Source organism: Oncorhynchus mykiss, chromosome 2 (assembly GCF_057628025.1).
Source record: "Oncorhynchus mykiss isolate SJ-2025 chromosome 2, ASM5762802v1, whole genome shotgun sequence".
NCBI lineage: Eukaryota > Metazoa > Chordata > Actinopteri > Salmoniformes > Salmonidae > Oncorhynchus > Oncorhynchus mykiss.
The window spans coordinates 19,189,361-19,204,836 of NC_143023.1; the positions used below are offsets into that span (position 1 = coordinate 19,189,361).

Consider the following 15,476-nt stretch of genomic DNA (forward strand, 5'->3'; position numbering starts at 1 on the left):
CACAATCAAAAATTCCTTGTGGACAGATGTGAGCTGTTTCCAGTTCATTCCTGAATCCCCTCCCTTATTTCCTACAAAGGACATGCCATCCTCTTTACTTCATCTAAAAATTAGGTAGCTGTTTATGTCAGTCTTCCATGATATTCTTATCAATTGGTTGATTATTTACTGTAACAACCGATTCAAATTCAAAATGTATTTGCTTATATGTTTCCAACCTCGCCCTGGGAAAGCTGACTCGTATTCGACCAGGAAAACGTCAATCCAAATCCTCTGAACTGTCATTGGCTATAATCCAACACAATGAATTTAGACCACTCCCGCTACCATTTTCACACATTGCAGAGGCGCGGAAGTTGGTTTACTTGGGTAAGTTATGTTGTTAATTTGTGCGAAATATTTTCAAATACAGTTAGCTAAATTGGCTATCTAGTTTTAGGACATATGGGTTGGGAGCAGATGACCGCGTTGAAGGTGTTCTGAATGTTTGAAATCCACCAACAACAAAAAAATCCCAACGTTAGCATGCCGATGTAACGTTAACTTAGCTATTTGCAGTTGCATATCTAAAGGTAAATGTACATTGTTTTGAAAAATGCAACGAAACTGATTGACACTTGCTTACATTTTGAACAAATTTCTTAGCATAGCTACCTGTTTTTATGCAATAGCTTACAAGTTAGTATTGTTCGGACGTCAAGGTGATGTCAACTTTTCCTTCACACATTAATTATTAGCTAGCTAACGCGTTAGCTGGAGACAGTTGGCTAACGTTACCTGACAGCCATTGTAAGTATCTGCTGCTGAGTGTTACCAGACTTTGGAAAGAATAGGAGATATAACTACCAATTACTTTCAAGTATTCATCCAGACAGCTACTATAGCTAGCTAGTATAATGTTGGTTATCTTACAGAAAAACGTATTCAGCATCCTTACCACTCCGATTTAGAAAACAAGGTAAATTGAGCTATTATAGTAACTAGATACAATTCCAATGAGTAACGTTAACACGTTGTTGAGAAGCTAGGCCTATATACCGCGCCACGGTTTTGCAAGAAGAATGGAAGTTGACAGTAAATTAAGCGTTTTCTTGTGTGTTGTCTCGTAGCAGAATGTTGGGAGAATGCGGTATGCAGGAACGAGACAGAAGGGGGCTTCGGAAATACGCTGTGACTCTCTGCAAAGAGATGGTGGTGGACGAGCTGTTCATTCAGTCGCTGCAGACAGACGACATTCTCACCGACAGCATGGCAGAAAGCATCCTGGTATGTTGTGTTAAATTGTGTAGCTCGATACTACTACCAGGTCAGGTGACTTATGACCCTTATCAACTTCCAAAAAATGTATGCCCAAATGTCTTATTGTTGATGTATGTCATTAACTTCAATCACGTAACCAAATGTGAATGTTAGTGTGGATCAGGGTTTCCCATACTTGGTCCTTGAAACTCGTCCTTGCCCCCTATGTGCATGTCCCCCCCCCCCCCCCCCTTAGCTACATCCAAAAGTGCATAATAGGGTAGAGTAGGGTACACTATGCTACCAGTGTATTATACATAGGCGACAGGAGGTTGGTGACACCTTAATTGGGGAGGACAGGCATATGGTAATAGCTGGAAAATAATAGGTGAAAAGAGATCAACATCAAACACATGGTTTCCATTCGCTCCATTCCAGGCATTATTATGACCAGTCCTCCCCTCAGCAGCCTACACTGACATAGGCCTATCCTTTACCAGTGTATTGATAATATACCTTTCATTACTATACACTTGTATAAAATGTGTCATAGCGGATGACTAAGTGTATCGCTGGAAGCTTCCAGAGATGTAGAAGTACTATTGCCACAGATATAAAAATGCATTTTATGGGTCAATAGTATGCTTGGTTTCCCCACTCTGTCACAGTGCTTTGACTTGGATCACACAATTGTGCTCTGCCTGGCTGCTGTGGATGCAGGAGGAGGATGTAGCGGTGCATCACTACTACTCTCCTGAGACCTAGAAGTACTGTTGCCCCAGACCATGGTGCATCTTGGGTGTGTTTGTGTGGAGTGTTTGCCCCCCTCTGGAATTTCCACTCTGTCACACACACACACACACGTATGGCCATGCCTGGCATGAATATAGGATTGCCGTGCTGATAGCAATGATCTATTTGCATAATCTGACAATTTTATTTCCTCACTTCTGAGGTTAATTAACCACATCATTGGATCTGAAAGTAGTATGGATTGATTCAGTTTAGGGATGTAGGAAAGTAGCTGCCCAAATCATGCCTGGAGTAAAATTGAGAAAAGTTTATAGGTCACCTGCATCTACGGGCAGTAGCAGGCACTGTTGAGCAAGTATAAATTATAAGGCTCACTAGCCACTAAATCTGCCGCCCCCCCCAAGCTTGATGATGAGTTGGTTATTTGAATTATGTAGTGCTATGGCAAAAAACTAAATGTGCACCTGGGGGGGCAGCAGGACCCAGTTTCGGAAACCCTGGTGTAGATTAACATGTATTTCACTTTCTATTTTTTCTTTCTAATCTGTTAATCTGTTGATATCCGTTGTTCCCCAGGCGGAGCCAACCTCCCACAAGCGGAGCTGGCGTCTGCTGTCCCTGCTCCCCAAGCGTGGTCCCAGAGCCTTCAGCAGCTTCTGCTCAGCACTGAGAGACACAGAGCAGCAGCACCTATGTGCCCTGCTCACAGAGTCACCAGAGAGGGACGGAGAGAGACAGGTGAGTGGGCACTGGGAGCCACACCACAACCAGCACAATAATCAGATGTTGATCCTGACAGACGAGCAGAAGGACAAAGATAGAAAGGGGAGAGGGTAGACATGGAGAGAGGGGTGAGTGCCACAACCAACCTAAGCCTCAAACTGCGTCCCTTACTCAGTGTCCCCAGACAGCTAGGGTGAAAGACAGGGCTGAGGGGGTGAGTTCTACAAAATACCCAATCCAAGCTTCAGACCGCTATTCCCCATTCACAAAGACCCCAGTCAAAGACAGTGAGGAAGAGGGGGATGAAGAGAAAGAGGTGAGCGCTACCCAACACCTAGCCCAAGCTACATACTAAGTTAGAATATTTTCCTGGTATTCTTACAAATGTTCCATCCCAAGAATAAAACAACTTTTCTCATGGGTGTTTCCCATGAAAAAAACTATGTGTTTCTTGCCAAAACTGGAAGTGCCATTCAAAAGCATTATAAAGCATATAAATATGTAATGAAAATTCAAACCTAATGCTACCTGAGTCCGATAAATTTAATGAGCCCTACATCAATTATGTCGCTCTTGCTGCTGGTGATTCTCTGATCCACCTCTACATAGATTCTGTATACTTCTGGCCCTTCTTTGGACACTGTGTTAACTAACCTCCAGACGAGCTTCAATGCCATACAACTGCCTCCAACTGCTCTTAAATGCAAGTAAAACTAAATACATGTTCTTCAACCAATCGCTGCCCGCCCGTCCAGCATCACTACTCTGGACGGTTCTGACTTAGAATATGTGGACAACTACAAATACCTAGGTGTCTGGTTAGACTGTAAACTCTCCTTCCAGACTCACATTAAGAATCTCCAATCCAAAATGAATTCTAGAACCGGCTTCCTATTCCGCAACAAAGCATCCTTCACTCATGCTGCCAAACATACCCTCATAAAACTGACCATCCTACCGATCCTCGACTTCGGCGATCTCATTTACAAAATAGCCTCCAACACTCTTCTCAACAAATTGGATGCAGTCTATCACAGTGCCATCCGTTTTGTCACCAAAGCCCCACATTCTACCCACCACTGCGACCTGTACGCTCTTGTTGGCTGGCCCTTGCTTCATACTCATCGCCAAACCCACTGGCTCCAGGTCATCTACAAGTCTCTGCTAGGTAAAGCCCCGCCTTATCTCAGATCACTGGTCACCATAGCAGCACCCACACGTAGCACGCGCTCCAGACGGTATATCTCACTAAACACCCCCAAAGCCAATTCCTCCTTTGGCTGCCTTTCCTTCCAGTTCTCTGCTGCCAATGACTGGACTGAACTGCAAAAATCACTGAAGCTGGAGACTCATATCTCCCTCACTAACTTTAAGCACCAGCTGTCAGAGCAGCTTACAGATCACTGCACCTGTACATAGCCCATCTGTAATATAGCCCATCCAACTACCTCATCCCCATACTGTATTTACTTATCTTGCTCCATTGCACCCCAGTATCTCTACTTGCACATTCATCTTCTGCACATCAATCACTCCAGTGTTTAATTGGTATATTGTAATTACTTTGCCACCACGGCCTGTTTATTGCCTTCCTTATCTTACCTCATTTGCAAATCAAATCAAAGTTTATTTGTCATGTGCGCCGAATACAACAGGTGAAATGCTTACTTAAAATGCACACACTGTATATAGATTTTTTCTACTGTATTATTGACGACTGTATGTTTGTTTACTCCATGTGTAACTCTGTTGCTGTATGTGTCAAACTGCATTGCTTTATTCTTGGCCAGGTTGCAGTTGTAAATGAGAACTTGTTCTCAACTGGCCTACCTGGTTAAATAAAGGTGAAATAAAAAAATATATGGCTAGAATTAGATGCAGAAGGCTTCTCTTCATGAAGATTGAATGGTTATGGGTCTGAATAAACAACTGCTATAGCCTGCCGCCATCGCACGCGTTCACTGTTCTTTCAAACTACCCGTGAGTTCTGTTGGCTGCTGTATTTAACATTCAGCAAAAAATATATTGCATTAATTAGCTAAATATAATACAAGGTAATACATTATTAGAAGGTAATACATTATTAGCCTTATATTTAGCTAATTAATGATGGGTTACGCATAATAAGCATCTAACTTATAGCCTCTGTCTCTTACGCAAGCGCCTGTGCTCCGCTGTCCTCGCCTTACAAAACGTCCTTAGCTCTGAGTCCCATGCAGGAAAAGCTAGACAATCTTTTTAGCATTTCTTACACCAATAGACTATTCGAAGAGGGATGCAATATATTTTTTATATAGATTTTCTAGCCTACATATGTCAATTTAGAACAGGATTATCAATTTTGGATGCAACTTGAATGGAGTTGATGGAGATTGTGTGTGTGCACTCATTTAAAGCAACGCTAATCGAGTGATAGGCTGTTTTTAAAAATCTTTACAATAAATACAATTTTAAAAAACAAGAAAAACAAGGTGACCCCTGAAAGCCAGATCATTCTGTTTTTATATTACTGTAGCATAGGCTATGCTGCAGTTAATGTAGGCCTACCTGTCACAAGAAAACACGTTACCATGATGAGATGATACAGGAAGAGTAGCTGCTGCTTTTGCAACAGCTAATGGGGATCCTAATAAAATGCCAATACAGTAGGTCCTCCTACATGCACTGTGAATTGCGCTCCATACTGAGATGGGCTGTCTGTCCCCACCCTGAGCGTTGATTCATCAATCAGCGGCCGTAGAGAAGCCAGATTTGGACATTGCATATAATTTTAACAGTTCCATTTCACTCCATGCTGTTCATATAAATAATTTATTATAATTTACCGGTTTCTCGCAGTTATTTATCCCTGGAAAGAGGAGTGGTTTTGGACAGTAAATCTCGGAAACCGGGTTCCTGCCATTCAACTCTACTACAGACAGTCCCCCCCAGAGTCCCCAGATAGTCACTAGAGAAAGAAGTGACCACAACACTCCCAACCCAAGCTACAGACTGCTGTAACAGGAATAAATAGGGGGATGGGGAGAAAGAGGGGAATAAGAAAAGAGGAGGAGAGATGTAGATTGGGAGAGAGGTGAGAGTCAGCCATCACTCCCAACCCAAGCCTCCTCTGGATGTTTTGGTATTCACACTGCAGGCGAGGAAACAAATCAGGAATGAACTGGTTTTCCCAAAAATGTTTAGATTGTATTGACGTCGAAGGTAAGTTAAAAGATGGTTAAATTCTCCTTTTCCTTTGTCCTTCAGAGATATGTGGACTCTCCCCTCCCACTTCCCACCCAGGAGGGGATGGTTCCAGCCAAGAGAGCCAGAACACAAGGTGAGTAGAGCAGTCATCTGAGCTGGGTGCATTCAAGATCACAGTTTTACAGCTGTTTCATTCACAATATTTGCACGTTTCCTAGGAGATCATGGGAGGGGTTGTTTGTGTGGTTGTTTGGGGAAAAAATGAATAAATGTAATTATTCTGTTTGTTGGCTTGTAACTCAGTCTTTTATTTTAAAAAAAAGCTATTTTTAATAAATCCAATAAAACTGTAAATGAAAATGTCCCAATTGAGTCCAGTTGTATAATTTGATCAGTGTGGAAGCAGTGTGCTGTAGCCTTGGTATGGAGTGCCACAGCCCAGCCAGTCTCGCCACCTGCAGGCACCACGCCCGTGTGACTTGCTCACATAGCTGTAGTACAAAGGTTGTTACAACACCATTATATGTTGCTAACAGCTTCCCTTTCAAGGCAGAAACGTGACCTTGACTGGAACCCTGCTCTGATGGACATTATTGTAATTGCTTGTCTCCACTGGTGTAATTTCTGGAATGAATGCAGAGTGTAATGTCATCCTAATATGTGTTTCAGAGTCAATGGAGATGTGTCTGGATGCAGACAGTCCCATCACCAGCTCTGTTCTTCCCTGTACACCAGACTTCTACTTAAAACACTGCCAACAGGTACAACGCTCACTGTTAATACAAACCAGTAAATCACTGTCTGTACCATGTCACTGCCAACAGGTACAACGCTCACTGTTAATACAAACCAGTAAATCACCTGTCTGTACCATGTCAGTGCCAACAGGTACAACACTCACTGTTAATACAAACCAGTAAATCACTGTCTGTACCATGTCACTGCCAACAGGTACAACGCTCACTGTTAATACAAACCAGTAAATCACCTGTCTGTACCATGTCAGTGCCAACAGGTACAACGCTCACTGTTAATACAAACCAGTAAATCACCTGTCTGTACCATGTCACTGCCAACAGGTACAACGCTCACTGTTAATACAAACCAGTAAATCACTGTCTGTACCATGTCACTGCCAACAGGTACAACGCTCACTGTTAATACAAACCAGTAAATCACCTGTCTGTACCATGTCAGTGCCAACAGGTACAACGCTCACTGTTAATACAAACCAGTAAATCACCTGTCTGTACCATGTCACTGCCAACAGGTACAACGCTCACTGTTAATACAAACCAGTAAATCACCTGTCTGTACCATGTCACTGCCAACAGGTACAACACTCACTGTTAATACAAACCAGTAAATCACCTGTCTGTACCATGTCACTTCCAACAGGTACAATGCTCACTGTTAATACAAACCAGTAAATCACTGTCTGTACCATGTCACTGCCAACAGATAAAACACAGTCTCTGTCTGGTATCTCTTACCTGAGACGATTAACGTTGTTAACTGCTGTATATTTTTGGTTCTCATATTTGTCACTGCAAATACAACTGTTACAATGCAACTTTATGCAACCCCCTAGGGCAGTTAGTTTCAAGGCAGCACCCACTGCAACATGCACCTTTGCAACAAATGCATGCATGCACTTCCTGTGTCCAGAATGTGTTTCCAGCTGCTGTTTAGCTGCATTGTTCCCCAAGGTATTTCTAGGGAGCAGGAGAGTAGATCTTCCTATTCATCCACCTCAACCTGTAACAGCTGTTGAAGTGTCTCCACTCTAAACAGACAGCTATTAGACTTCTGCGGTATAGACAGTACCAGGCGAGTCCCACTGGTCCGTAGAAGACAGTGTTTGTCTAGACCGCAGTCAGTTTGACAGGAAAGAGACACGGGGAGAATTCCCCCAGCCCATGTGTTGAAGTCTCTGTAAACCTGCTCAGGTTGAGGATGATTCATCACTGAGCTCCACTGGGTTGTAAAACTGTCATTGAAGTACAGGGACAGAAACCACAACAAACACTACTGAGAACAGCAGCAACATAAGCACATCATTATTTTCCTTCAGGTAAACCATGTCATTTTCTCACGCTGCATTTTTGTCTCTTGTCCCTCACTCTTTTCTCCTCCTTTCCCTTCTCGCTTTCTTTCCTGCCTTCGCACCTTTTTCTACTCCCCTCACACTTTCTCTCTTCCCCCTCTCCTCTCTTTGTCCCGTCCTCTCCCCTTCAGTCCTATAGTATGGTGTCCAGTCCTCGTGGCCTGGCCTTGGTGATCAGTAACGTCTCCTTTGACCCCTGTGCTGCTCCTGACCTGGACTCCAGGAAAGGAGGGGAGGTGGACGAGGAGGTCCTCAGGAAGGTGTTCACTGAGCTGGACTACATAGTCACTGTCCGGAGAGACCTCACAGCTCAGGTAACACACACAGAGCAAGACAGTGGTGCCAAAGGTACAGCAGTGCTTCAACCAACATGGACTGTATCGGTGGATCCTCCACTGGCTTCAATCAGTGGCACTCAGGCATTTGTTTGCCTTGATCTTCATAGACCTGTTGCTATTAGAGTCATGTTGTTAGCTAGTGGAGACAGCTGTTTGTAGCGTTGGTCTTTCCATGGCCATGTTTAATGCAAAGAACAAAGGGTGAATTTACAGCTCTACACTTCCTCTCTGTATAACTAGTGGCGCTTGCACTTTGTGACAAAATGTACCAAAATAATTCTAAAAGTGCAATGTAATTAAAATATAGTTTAATCTCTCTCTATGACAGGGCATGCGGGAGTGCATTGAGCAGTTTGGCAGACGGCAGCAGCACCAGACCGTATCCAGCTGTGTGGTGTGTCTGCTGTCCCATGGAGTAGAGGGGGCTATCTACGGCACAGACGGACAGCTGCTGGAGGTGTGTGTGACCTCATTCAGTTGAGTGAAACCCTTTCTGATGATAATAATCATATTAATTGAATCTCTGTCTCTCTCTCAGTTGGACTGGGTGTTTGAGGCGTTTGACAATGCCCACTGTCCTCTACTGCAGAATAAACCCAAGATGTTCTTCATCCAGGCCTGCAGAGGAGGTGAGCTCACACACAATCTCTCTGCCCTCACTCTCCCTCCTTCCCTTTCCCCAACACTCCCTCCCCTGTTCTCTTCTTCTAACCCGTCTTCTCTCTGTCTCCCTCCAGAGGAGATGGACTGTGGGGTGGAGCAGTCAGACGGGCCAGAGAGGACCCAGTCTCCTGGCTGTGAACAGAGGGATGCAGGGAGGGAGGGAGAGGGAGATGGAGACACCAGGCAGACGGAGGAGAGAGGCAGGCTCAGAGTCAAACTGCCCCAGCGCTCTGACATGATCTGTGGCTTCGCCTCCCTCAAAGGTGTGTGTGTGTGCTTATTATGTGTGTTGTCTGTTTATGATGTGAATGTTGGAATATTTGGTGGTGTTTCTTTGTTGTGTATGTCTGTTGGGCCCTACTGGGTAATATAGTGTCTGTTGGGCCCTACTAGGTAATATAGTGTCTGTTGGGCCCTACTAGGTAATGTAGTGTCTGTTGGGCCCTACTGGGTAATATAGTGTCTGTTGGGCCCTACTAGGTAATATAGTGTCTGTTGGGCCCTACTAGGTAATATAGTGTCTGTTGGGCCCTACTGGGTAATATAGTGTCTGTTGGGCCCTACTAGGTAATATAGTGTCTGTTGGGCCCTACTAGGTAATATAGTGTCTGTTGGGCCCTACTGGGTAATATAGTGTCTGTTGGGCCCCACTAGGTAATATAGTGTCTGTTGGGCCCTACTAGGTAATATAGTGTCTGTTGGGCCCTACTGGGTAATATAGTGTCTGTTGGGCCCTACTAGGTAATATAGTGTCTGTTGGGCCCTACTAGGTAATATAGTGTCTGTTGGGCCCTACTGGGTAATATAGTGTCTGTTGGGCCCTACTAGGTAATATAGTGTCTGTTGGGCCCTACTGGGTAATATAGTGTCTGTTGGCCCCTACTAGGTAATGTAGTGTCTGTTGGCCCTACTGGGTAATATAGTGTCTGTTGGCCCCTACTAGGTAATATAGTGTCTGTTGGCCCTACTGGGTAATATAGTGTCTGTTGGTCCCTACTAGGTAATATAGTGTCTGTTGGCCCCACTGGGTAATATAGTGTCTGTTGGCCCTACTGGGTAATGTAGTGTCTGTTGGGCCCCACTGGGTAATATAGTGTCTGTTGGCCCTACTGGGTAATGTAGTGTCTGTTGGGCCCCACTAGGTAATATAGTGTCTGTTGGCCCTACTGGGTAATATAGTGTCTGTTGGGCCCCACTGGGTAATATAGTGTCTGTTGGCCCTACTGGGTAATGTAGTGTCTGTTGGGCCCCACTAGGTAATATAGTGTCTGTTGGCCCTACTGGGTAATATAGTGTCTGTTGGGCCCCACTAGGTAATATAGTGTCTGTTGGCCCTACTGGGTAATATAGTGTCTGTTGGGCCCCACTAGGTAATATAGTGTCTGTTGGGCCATACTAGGTAATATAGTGTCTGTTGGCCCTACTGGGTAATATAGTGTCTGTTGGTCCCTACTAGGTAATATAGTGTCTGTTGGGCCCTACTGGGTAATATAGTGTCTGTTGGCCCCTACTGGGTAATGTAGTGTCTGTTGGCCCCTACTGGGTAATATAGTGTCTGTTGGCCCCTACTGGGTAATGTAGTGTCTGTTGGCCCCTACTAGGTAATGTAGTGTCTGTTGGGCCCCTACTAGGTAATGTAGTGTCTGTTGGCCCCTACTAGGTAATGTAGTGTCTGTTGGGCCCTACTGGGTAATGTAGTGTCTGTTGGCCCCTACTAGGTAATGTAGTGTCTGTTGGGCCTCTACTAGGTAATGTAGTGTCTGTTGGCCCCTACTAGGTAATGTAGTGTCTGTTGGGCCCCACTAGGTAATGTAGTGTCTGTTGGGCCCCACTAGGTAATGTGTTGGGCCCCACTAGGTAATATGTTGGGCCCCACTAGGTAATGTAGTGTCTGTCGGGCCCTACTAGGTAATGTAGTGTCTGTCGGGCCCTACTAGGTAATGTAGTGTCTGTCGGGCCCTACTAGGTAATGTAGTGTCTGTTGGGCCCTACTAGGCACTGCAGCCATGAGGAACACCAAGAGAGGATCCTGGTTCATCCAAGAGGTCAACTCAGCACTCCGCTTCAGAGCCAGAGACACACACCTATCAGACATACTGGTGCAGGTAAACACAAACACACACCACATATCACAGTCATAGTAAGTACATTTTCCCTCAATAAAGTAGTTATCAGCAAGTTCAGTGCTAGTAACCTTTTGTAACCTCTGTCCTCAGGTGAATGGTCGTATTAAAGACAGAGAAGGCTATGCTCCTGGCACCCCCCACCATCGCTGTAAGGAGATGTCTGAATTCACCAGCTCCCTCTGCAAAGACCTCTACCTGTTCCCCAAGTACCACCCTCAGTACTGACACGCACACATTTCTGCACCTCTACAACACCACACACATACCGCACCCACTACTGACACACACACACATACTGTTACACACAATCATAGAGGATTAATTCATTCACATTTGCTGTGCAAATTCCCTCTCACAGACGAACTTGGAAAGGAAAATGGACCGAGTTGTTGTAAATCTATGTGCTTGGTAATGGGCATGAAGTATACATGACTGGTATGCAGCTGATGTGTGTACCTACCTATCAGCTAGGCTTGCTATATGTGTATCTGTGCCAGTTAGAAATGGGATTGAAATGTTCTAGGAAAATATTTTAGCTTGCTAACACACCAGAATATATTTAAATGTATCGCTTTTAATTTCTTACTAAACAGCAACTTTTGTGTTTGAAGTTTATTCTTTTTATAAACATGTATTTTGTATGCAGATCTATTTTTATCCATTTATTTTGTATCAAATCATTTTGAAGCTGTTTTTTTGTAAGAATTGTAAAGCCCTCGTCTCCTTTTTGTATTAAATGTTTTTTAATTATAAAATGCATAGCATTATAATAGGAAATCCCCCCTGACCAAATGAAGGTATGTATCTGTGTCCATCTGATGGGCAGACAGGTGGTGGTGTAGAGGTATTGGCTGAGGATGCAGCATGGAGGGAGCTGCATTTCAATACCCTCCTAGTAATCTGAGTCTTCCACTGAAGGATACTGGGACAAGTAGATGTGATATTGGGAGTTTCATGTTTGTTAGCAATGATTTGATGTGTTATTGAGGCAACAAGTGTACTGCATTCCATTTGAATAGAATGGAGTCATGACCATTTCTCTCACAAACAACTGTCCTCTCCCTCCCATCTCTACCTCCATGAGGGGGTTACGGTCTAAGGCACTGCATTTCAGTGCAAGAGGCGTCACTACAGTCCCTGGTTCGAATCCAGGCTGTATCACATCTGGACGTGATTGGGAGTCCCATAGGGCAGTGCACATTTGGCTCAGCGTCATTCGGTTTTGGCCGGGGTAGACCGTCATTGTAAATAAGAATTTGTTCTTAACTGACTTGCCTAGTTAAATAAAGGTTAAATAAAAAATGTAGACAAGTTAAGACACGTAGGTTAATTAATGTTATAACTACATTGGTAACCAGACTGTTATTACTTAGATGTGATGAAAGATGTCAACATTGTATTTACATTAGTTACATGTTACACTAATGAATTATATTAGAATTCTATGTAACTGCTTGTTATCCACTGTCAATGCTTCCTTGGCCATTAAGATTTCAGTTCACAAGATGGATGTACATGGATGTTTAAAGATGTATGGATTGGTTTTAAAGCAGCTACAGTATTTCCCTTTTAGATTTTATATGAAATATTCCATAGCAATGTGTGCCATGTGAAAGCTGTGGTAAGTATTGTCTTTAAAATACTTAGTTAATCATTTACATAGGACCATGCATCACATTCAACTGTATGAGCAGCAATATTGATGTTTCTCAGAATGAGCAGCAATGTGTTTGGTTCTAACAGTGTTGTAGGGAGGAGTGATATGACAGGAACAGTATGAATTGAGCTGTTGACCAACCAATCACAGCGGCAGCATGTGGTGCTCATGTTAAAAAAAATACAGTTCCATAGAGATCCTGTTAAATTAGTATTCTAATTCTATGGACAGTTCACCCCAAATTCTAAGTGCCAGATGTTTGTTAGACGTTTTCCATTCGGTTTGAAGCCTCTAGTTCGGTTTCAACTAACTTAATGTATACAATATAGCATCTACACAACTGGTGTCGTGACAAAGTCATATTTTTTGTTATTGTACATTTTCAGAAAGATTTTGTGGTGAAGTAGGTTATCCCTTGAAAGTGAAGTACTGAGGGCTGGGGTTCACTGCCATAAGCTAAGGAGCTGCTGGGGATGGGGGGAGAAGATGACTGTATTTATGTCTAAAACAAAGACTGCCAAATGTTCAGGAAAATAAACAGCCTTTTTGGTTTTTCTATGAGTTGTGTTGACGTGCGCTGTGTGTGTGTGTGAGAGCACTGTACATATGTACACTATGCATGATATATTTTGATCTCTCCTTGTTGCTGTTCCTTTATATCACAGTGTACATCCAGTCCCCCTCAGTGTACTGGTATAGTATATCTCATAACCCTATAGTAAGGACTGTTTTATGACTGCACAATATGCGTCGTGAGTCACACTGACCACTACCACTGTGATAATGTTCTCTGTGTATCAGGTAGTGCCTCAGCCAGCTGTCCATAATCATTCTCCCTGACACACATCACACACTGACCACCACCACTGTGATAATGTTCTCTGTGTATCAGGTAGTGCCTCAGCCAGCTGTCCATAATCATTCTCCCTGACACACATCACACACTCGCCCGCGGTCGGAGTGACACATTTCTCTCTGGCCACCACCATGCAGTGAGATTAGGTTGTAATGTGGTGGCGTGTGGTCTCCAAAGCAGAGAAGGGTTAAGGGATTGGTGGGGCCGGGCCATTCTCTCTCTCTCCCTCTCTTTGGGCGGGCCATGTGCCATGCTGTCTCATCCGGCTGAAATGGAAACAGGTGATTTCAGAGCAGTAAACATGATTGAGTGAGAACCACTTCAGACTTTTGAGATGCACGCCTACAACCCAGACTGAAAACCATTATATCAGATGGGATAGATGGCAATGTGCGTTATTTTGACTGCTACATCTGGCCTAGTGAAGTCCATTACAGATTGCTGATAGGGAAGAGGTATGCTGATACAGCAGGGGGAATGAGGGCTTGGAGCATGTGAGGGTTCGAAGGGATAGCCTTGCATCATTGGCTGATGACGGGGGTGTTAATGTGCACCTACCCTCACGTTGCAGGGGCAGCCCTGTGGGGGGTGGCATCACCCTCACCCCTGCCTGTCCAAACAAAAACACCCCATCCAAAAACAAAGATCTAATGGCCCATGGGTCTAGCTGGCCTGCTCACGGGGACAAGAGGCTTGTATGCCAGTATCGGTGTCGTTAACGTGAGCCCTGCTGTGTGTGTGATTAGGTGTCTGCTGTTCTAATAAAGGAAAGCGCTGCGTCTGTCTCTGCCTCATATCACTACCAGGAGTCTCTGTACAGACGTCTTTCTGTTGACTGTCTTACAGGACAGGTGGAGGGTACACCGCCTCTGGATCAACTGAACAAGATTGGATCTGAACAAGTGTCAATCTCAAGTGTGTGTGTGCGCACTGAACTGCTGTGTATGTTAGAATGCATATGTAAGAAAGTGTGTACACTCTTGACGTGTGTTTGTTTAGCTGAGAGTGTGCGGGTGGAAATGCTGAAGCCACCATCAGGGTTATTTTTGGGTCAGTGACAGCGTGTCAATGGCTGCAGATGCGTCGCAAAGGAAGGCTCTGAGATACCAACAGACCCTGGTAGGTCTCTGTCTGTCTGTCCATCAGTCTGTCCACTTCTCACTCTACCTGTCCGAGTGTCCGTCCGTCTCAGTCCATCTCTGTCTCTGCCCGTCTGTCCACCTCTCACTCTGCCCGTCTGTCCACCTCTCACTCTCCGCCCGTCTGTCCACCTCTCACTCTCTACCCGTCTGTCCACCTCTCACTCTCTGCCTGTCTGTCCACCTCTCACTCTCTGCCCGTCTGTCCACCTCTCACTCTCTGCCCGTCTGTCCACCTTTCACTCTCCGCCCGTCTGTCCACCTCTCACTCTCCGCCCGTCTGTCCACCTCTCACTCTCCACCCGTCTGTCCACCTCTCACTCTCTACCCGCCTGTCCACCTCTCACTCTCTGCCCGTCTGTCCACGTCTCACTCTCTGCCCGTCTGTCCACCTCTCACTCTCTACCCGCCTGTCCACCTCTCACTCTCCACCCGTCTGTCCACCTCTCACTCTCTACCCGCCTGTCCACCTCTCACTCTCTGCCCGTCTGTCCATCCGTCCACTTCTCTCTCATTTGCAAATCAAATTTTATTTGTGACAACTTGTATAGACTTTACCATGAAATGCTTTCTTATGAGCCCTTCCCAACAATGCAAAAAAATAAAAATTGTAACTCAAGGAATAAAATAAAAAACAAGAATGGATCTATATACAGGAGTACCAGTAGCAGATCAAGAATGGAGCTATA

General features: G+C 44.6%; 2 protein-coding genes across 5 annotated transcripts in view; both read left to right on the forward strand.

Moving 5' to 3' along the window:
* The first annotated feature begins 246 nt into the window (after window positions 1-246).
* Window positions 247-13,353, forward strand: casp2 (caspase 2, apoptosis-related cysteine peptidase). Of its 4 annotated transcripts, XM_090191625.1 has the most exons (12): window positions 247-369; window positions 1,110-1,266; window positions 2,569-2,730; window positions 2,891-3,031; window positions 5,962-6,034; window positions 6,571-6,662; window positions 8,140-8,322; window positions 8,675-8,803; window positions 8,885-8,975; window positions 9,084-9,272; window positions 11,005-11,114; window positions 11,226-13,350. In XM_090191625.1, the coding sequence occupies exons 2-12, from the start codon at window positions 1,114-1,116 to the stop codon at window positions 11,358-11,360; spliced, it is 1,458 nt and encodes a 485-aa protein (XP_090047751.1). In that variant the 5' UTR covers window positions 247-369; window positions 1,110-1,113; the 3' UTR covers window positions 11,361-13,350. The 4 variants fall into 4 exon arrangements, with proteins under 4 accessions (XP_090047751.1, XP_036797029.1, XP_036797036.1 ...); XM_036941134.2 differs by lacking the exon at window positions 2,891-3,031 and having other exon boundaries at window positions 11,226-13,353; XM_036941141.2 differs by lacking the exon at window positions 2,891-3,031 and having other exon boundaries at window positions 302-369; window positions 1,113-1,266; window positions 11,226-13,353.
* Window positions 13,354-14,229: 876 nt separating this feature from the next.
* The window catches only part of LOC110534391 (chloride channel protein), a 55,868-nt gene continuing 54,621 nt past the window's right edge, over window positions 14,230-15,476 (forward strand). Inside the window, exon 1 of the mRNA XM_036941153.2 lies at window positions 14,230-14,767. Coding sequence (XP_036797048.1) covers window positions 14,717-14,767 — 51 coding nt within the window. The 5' untranslated portion in view covers window positions 14,230-14,716. The remainder of the gene's footprint in view (window positions 14,768-15,476) is intronic.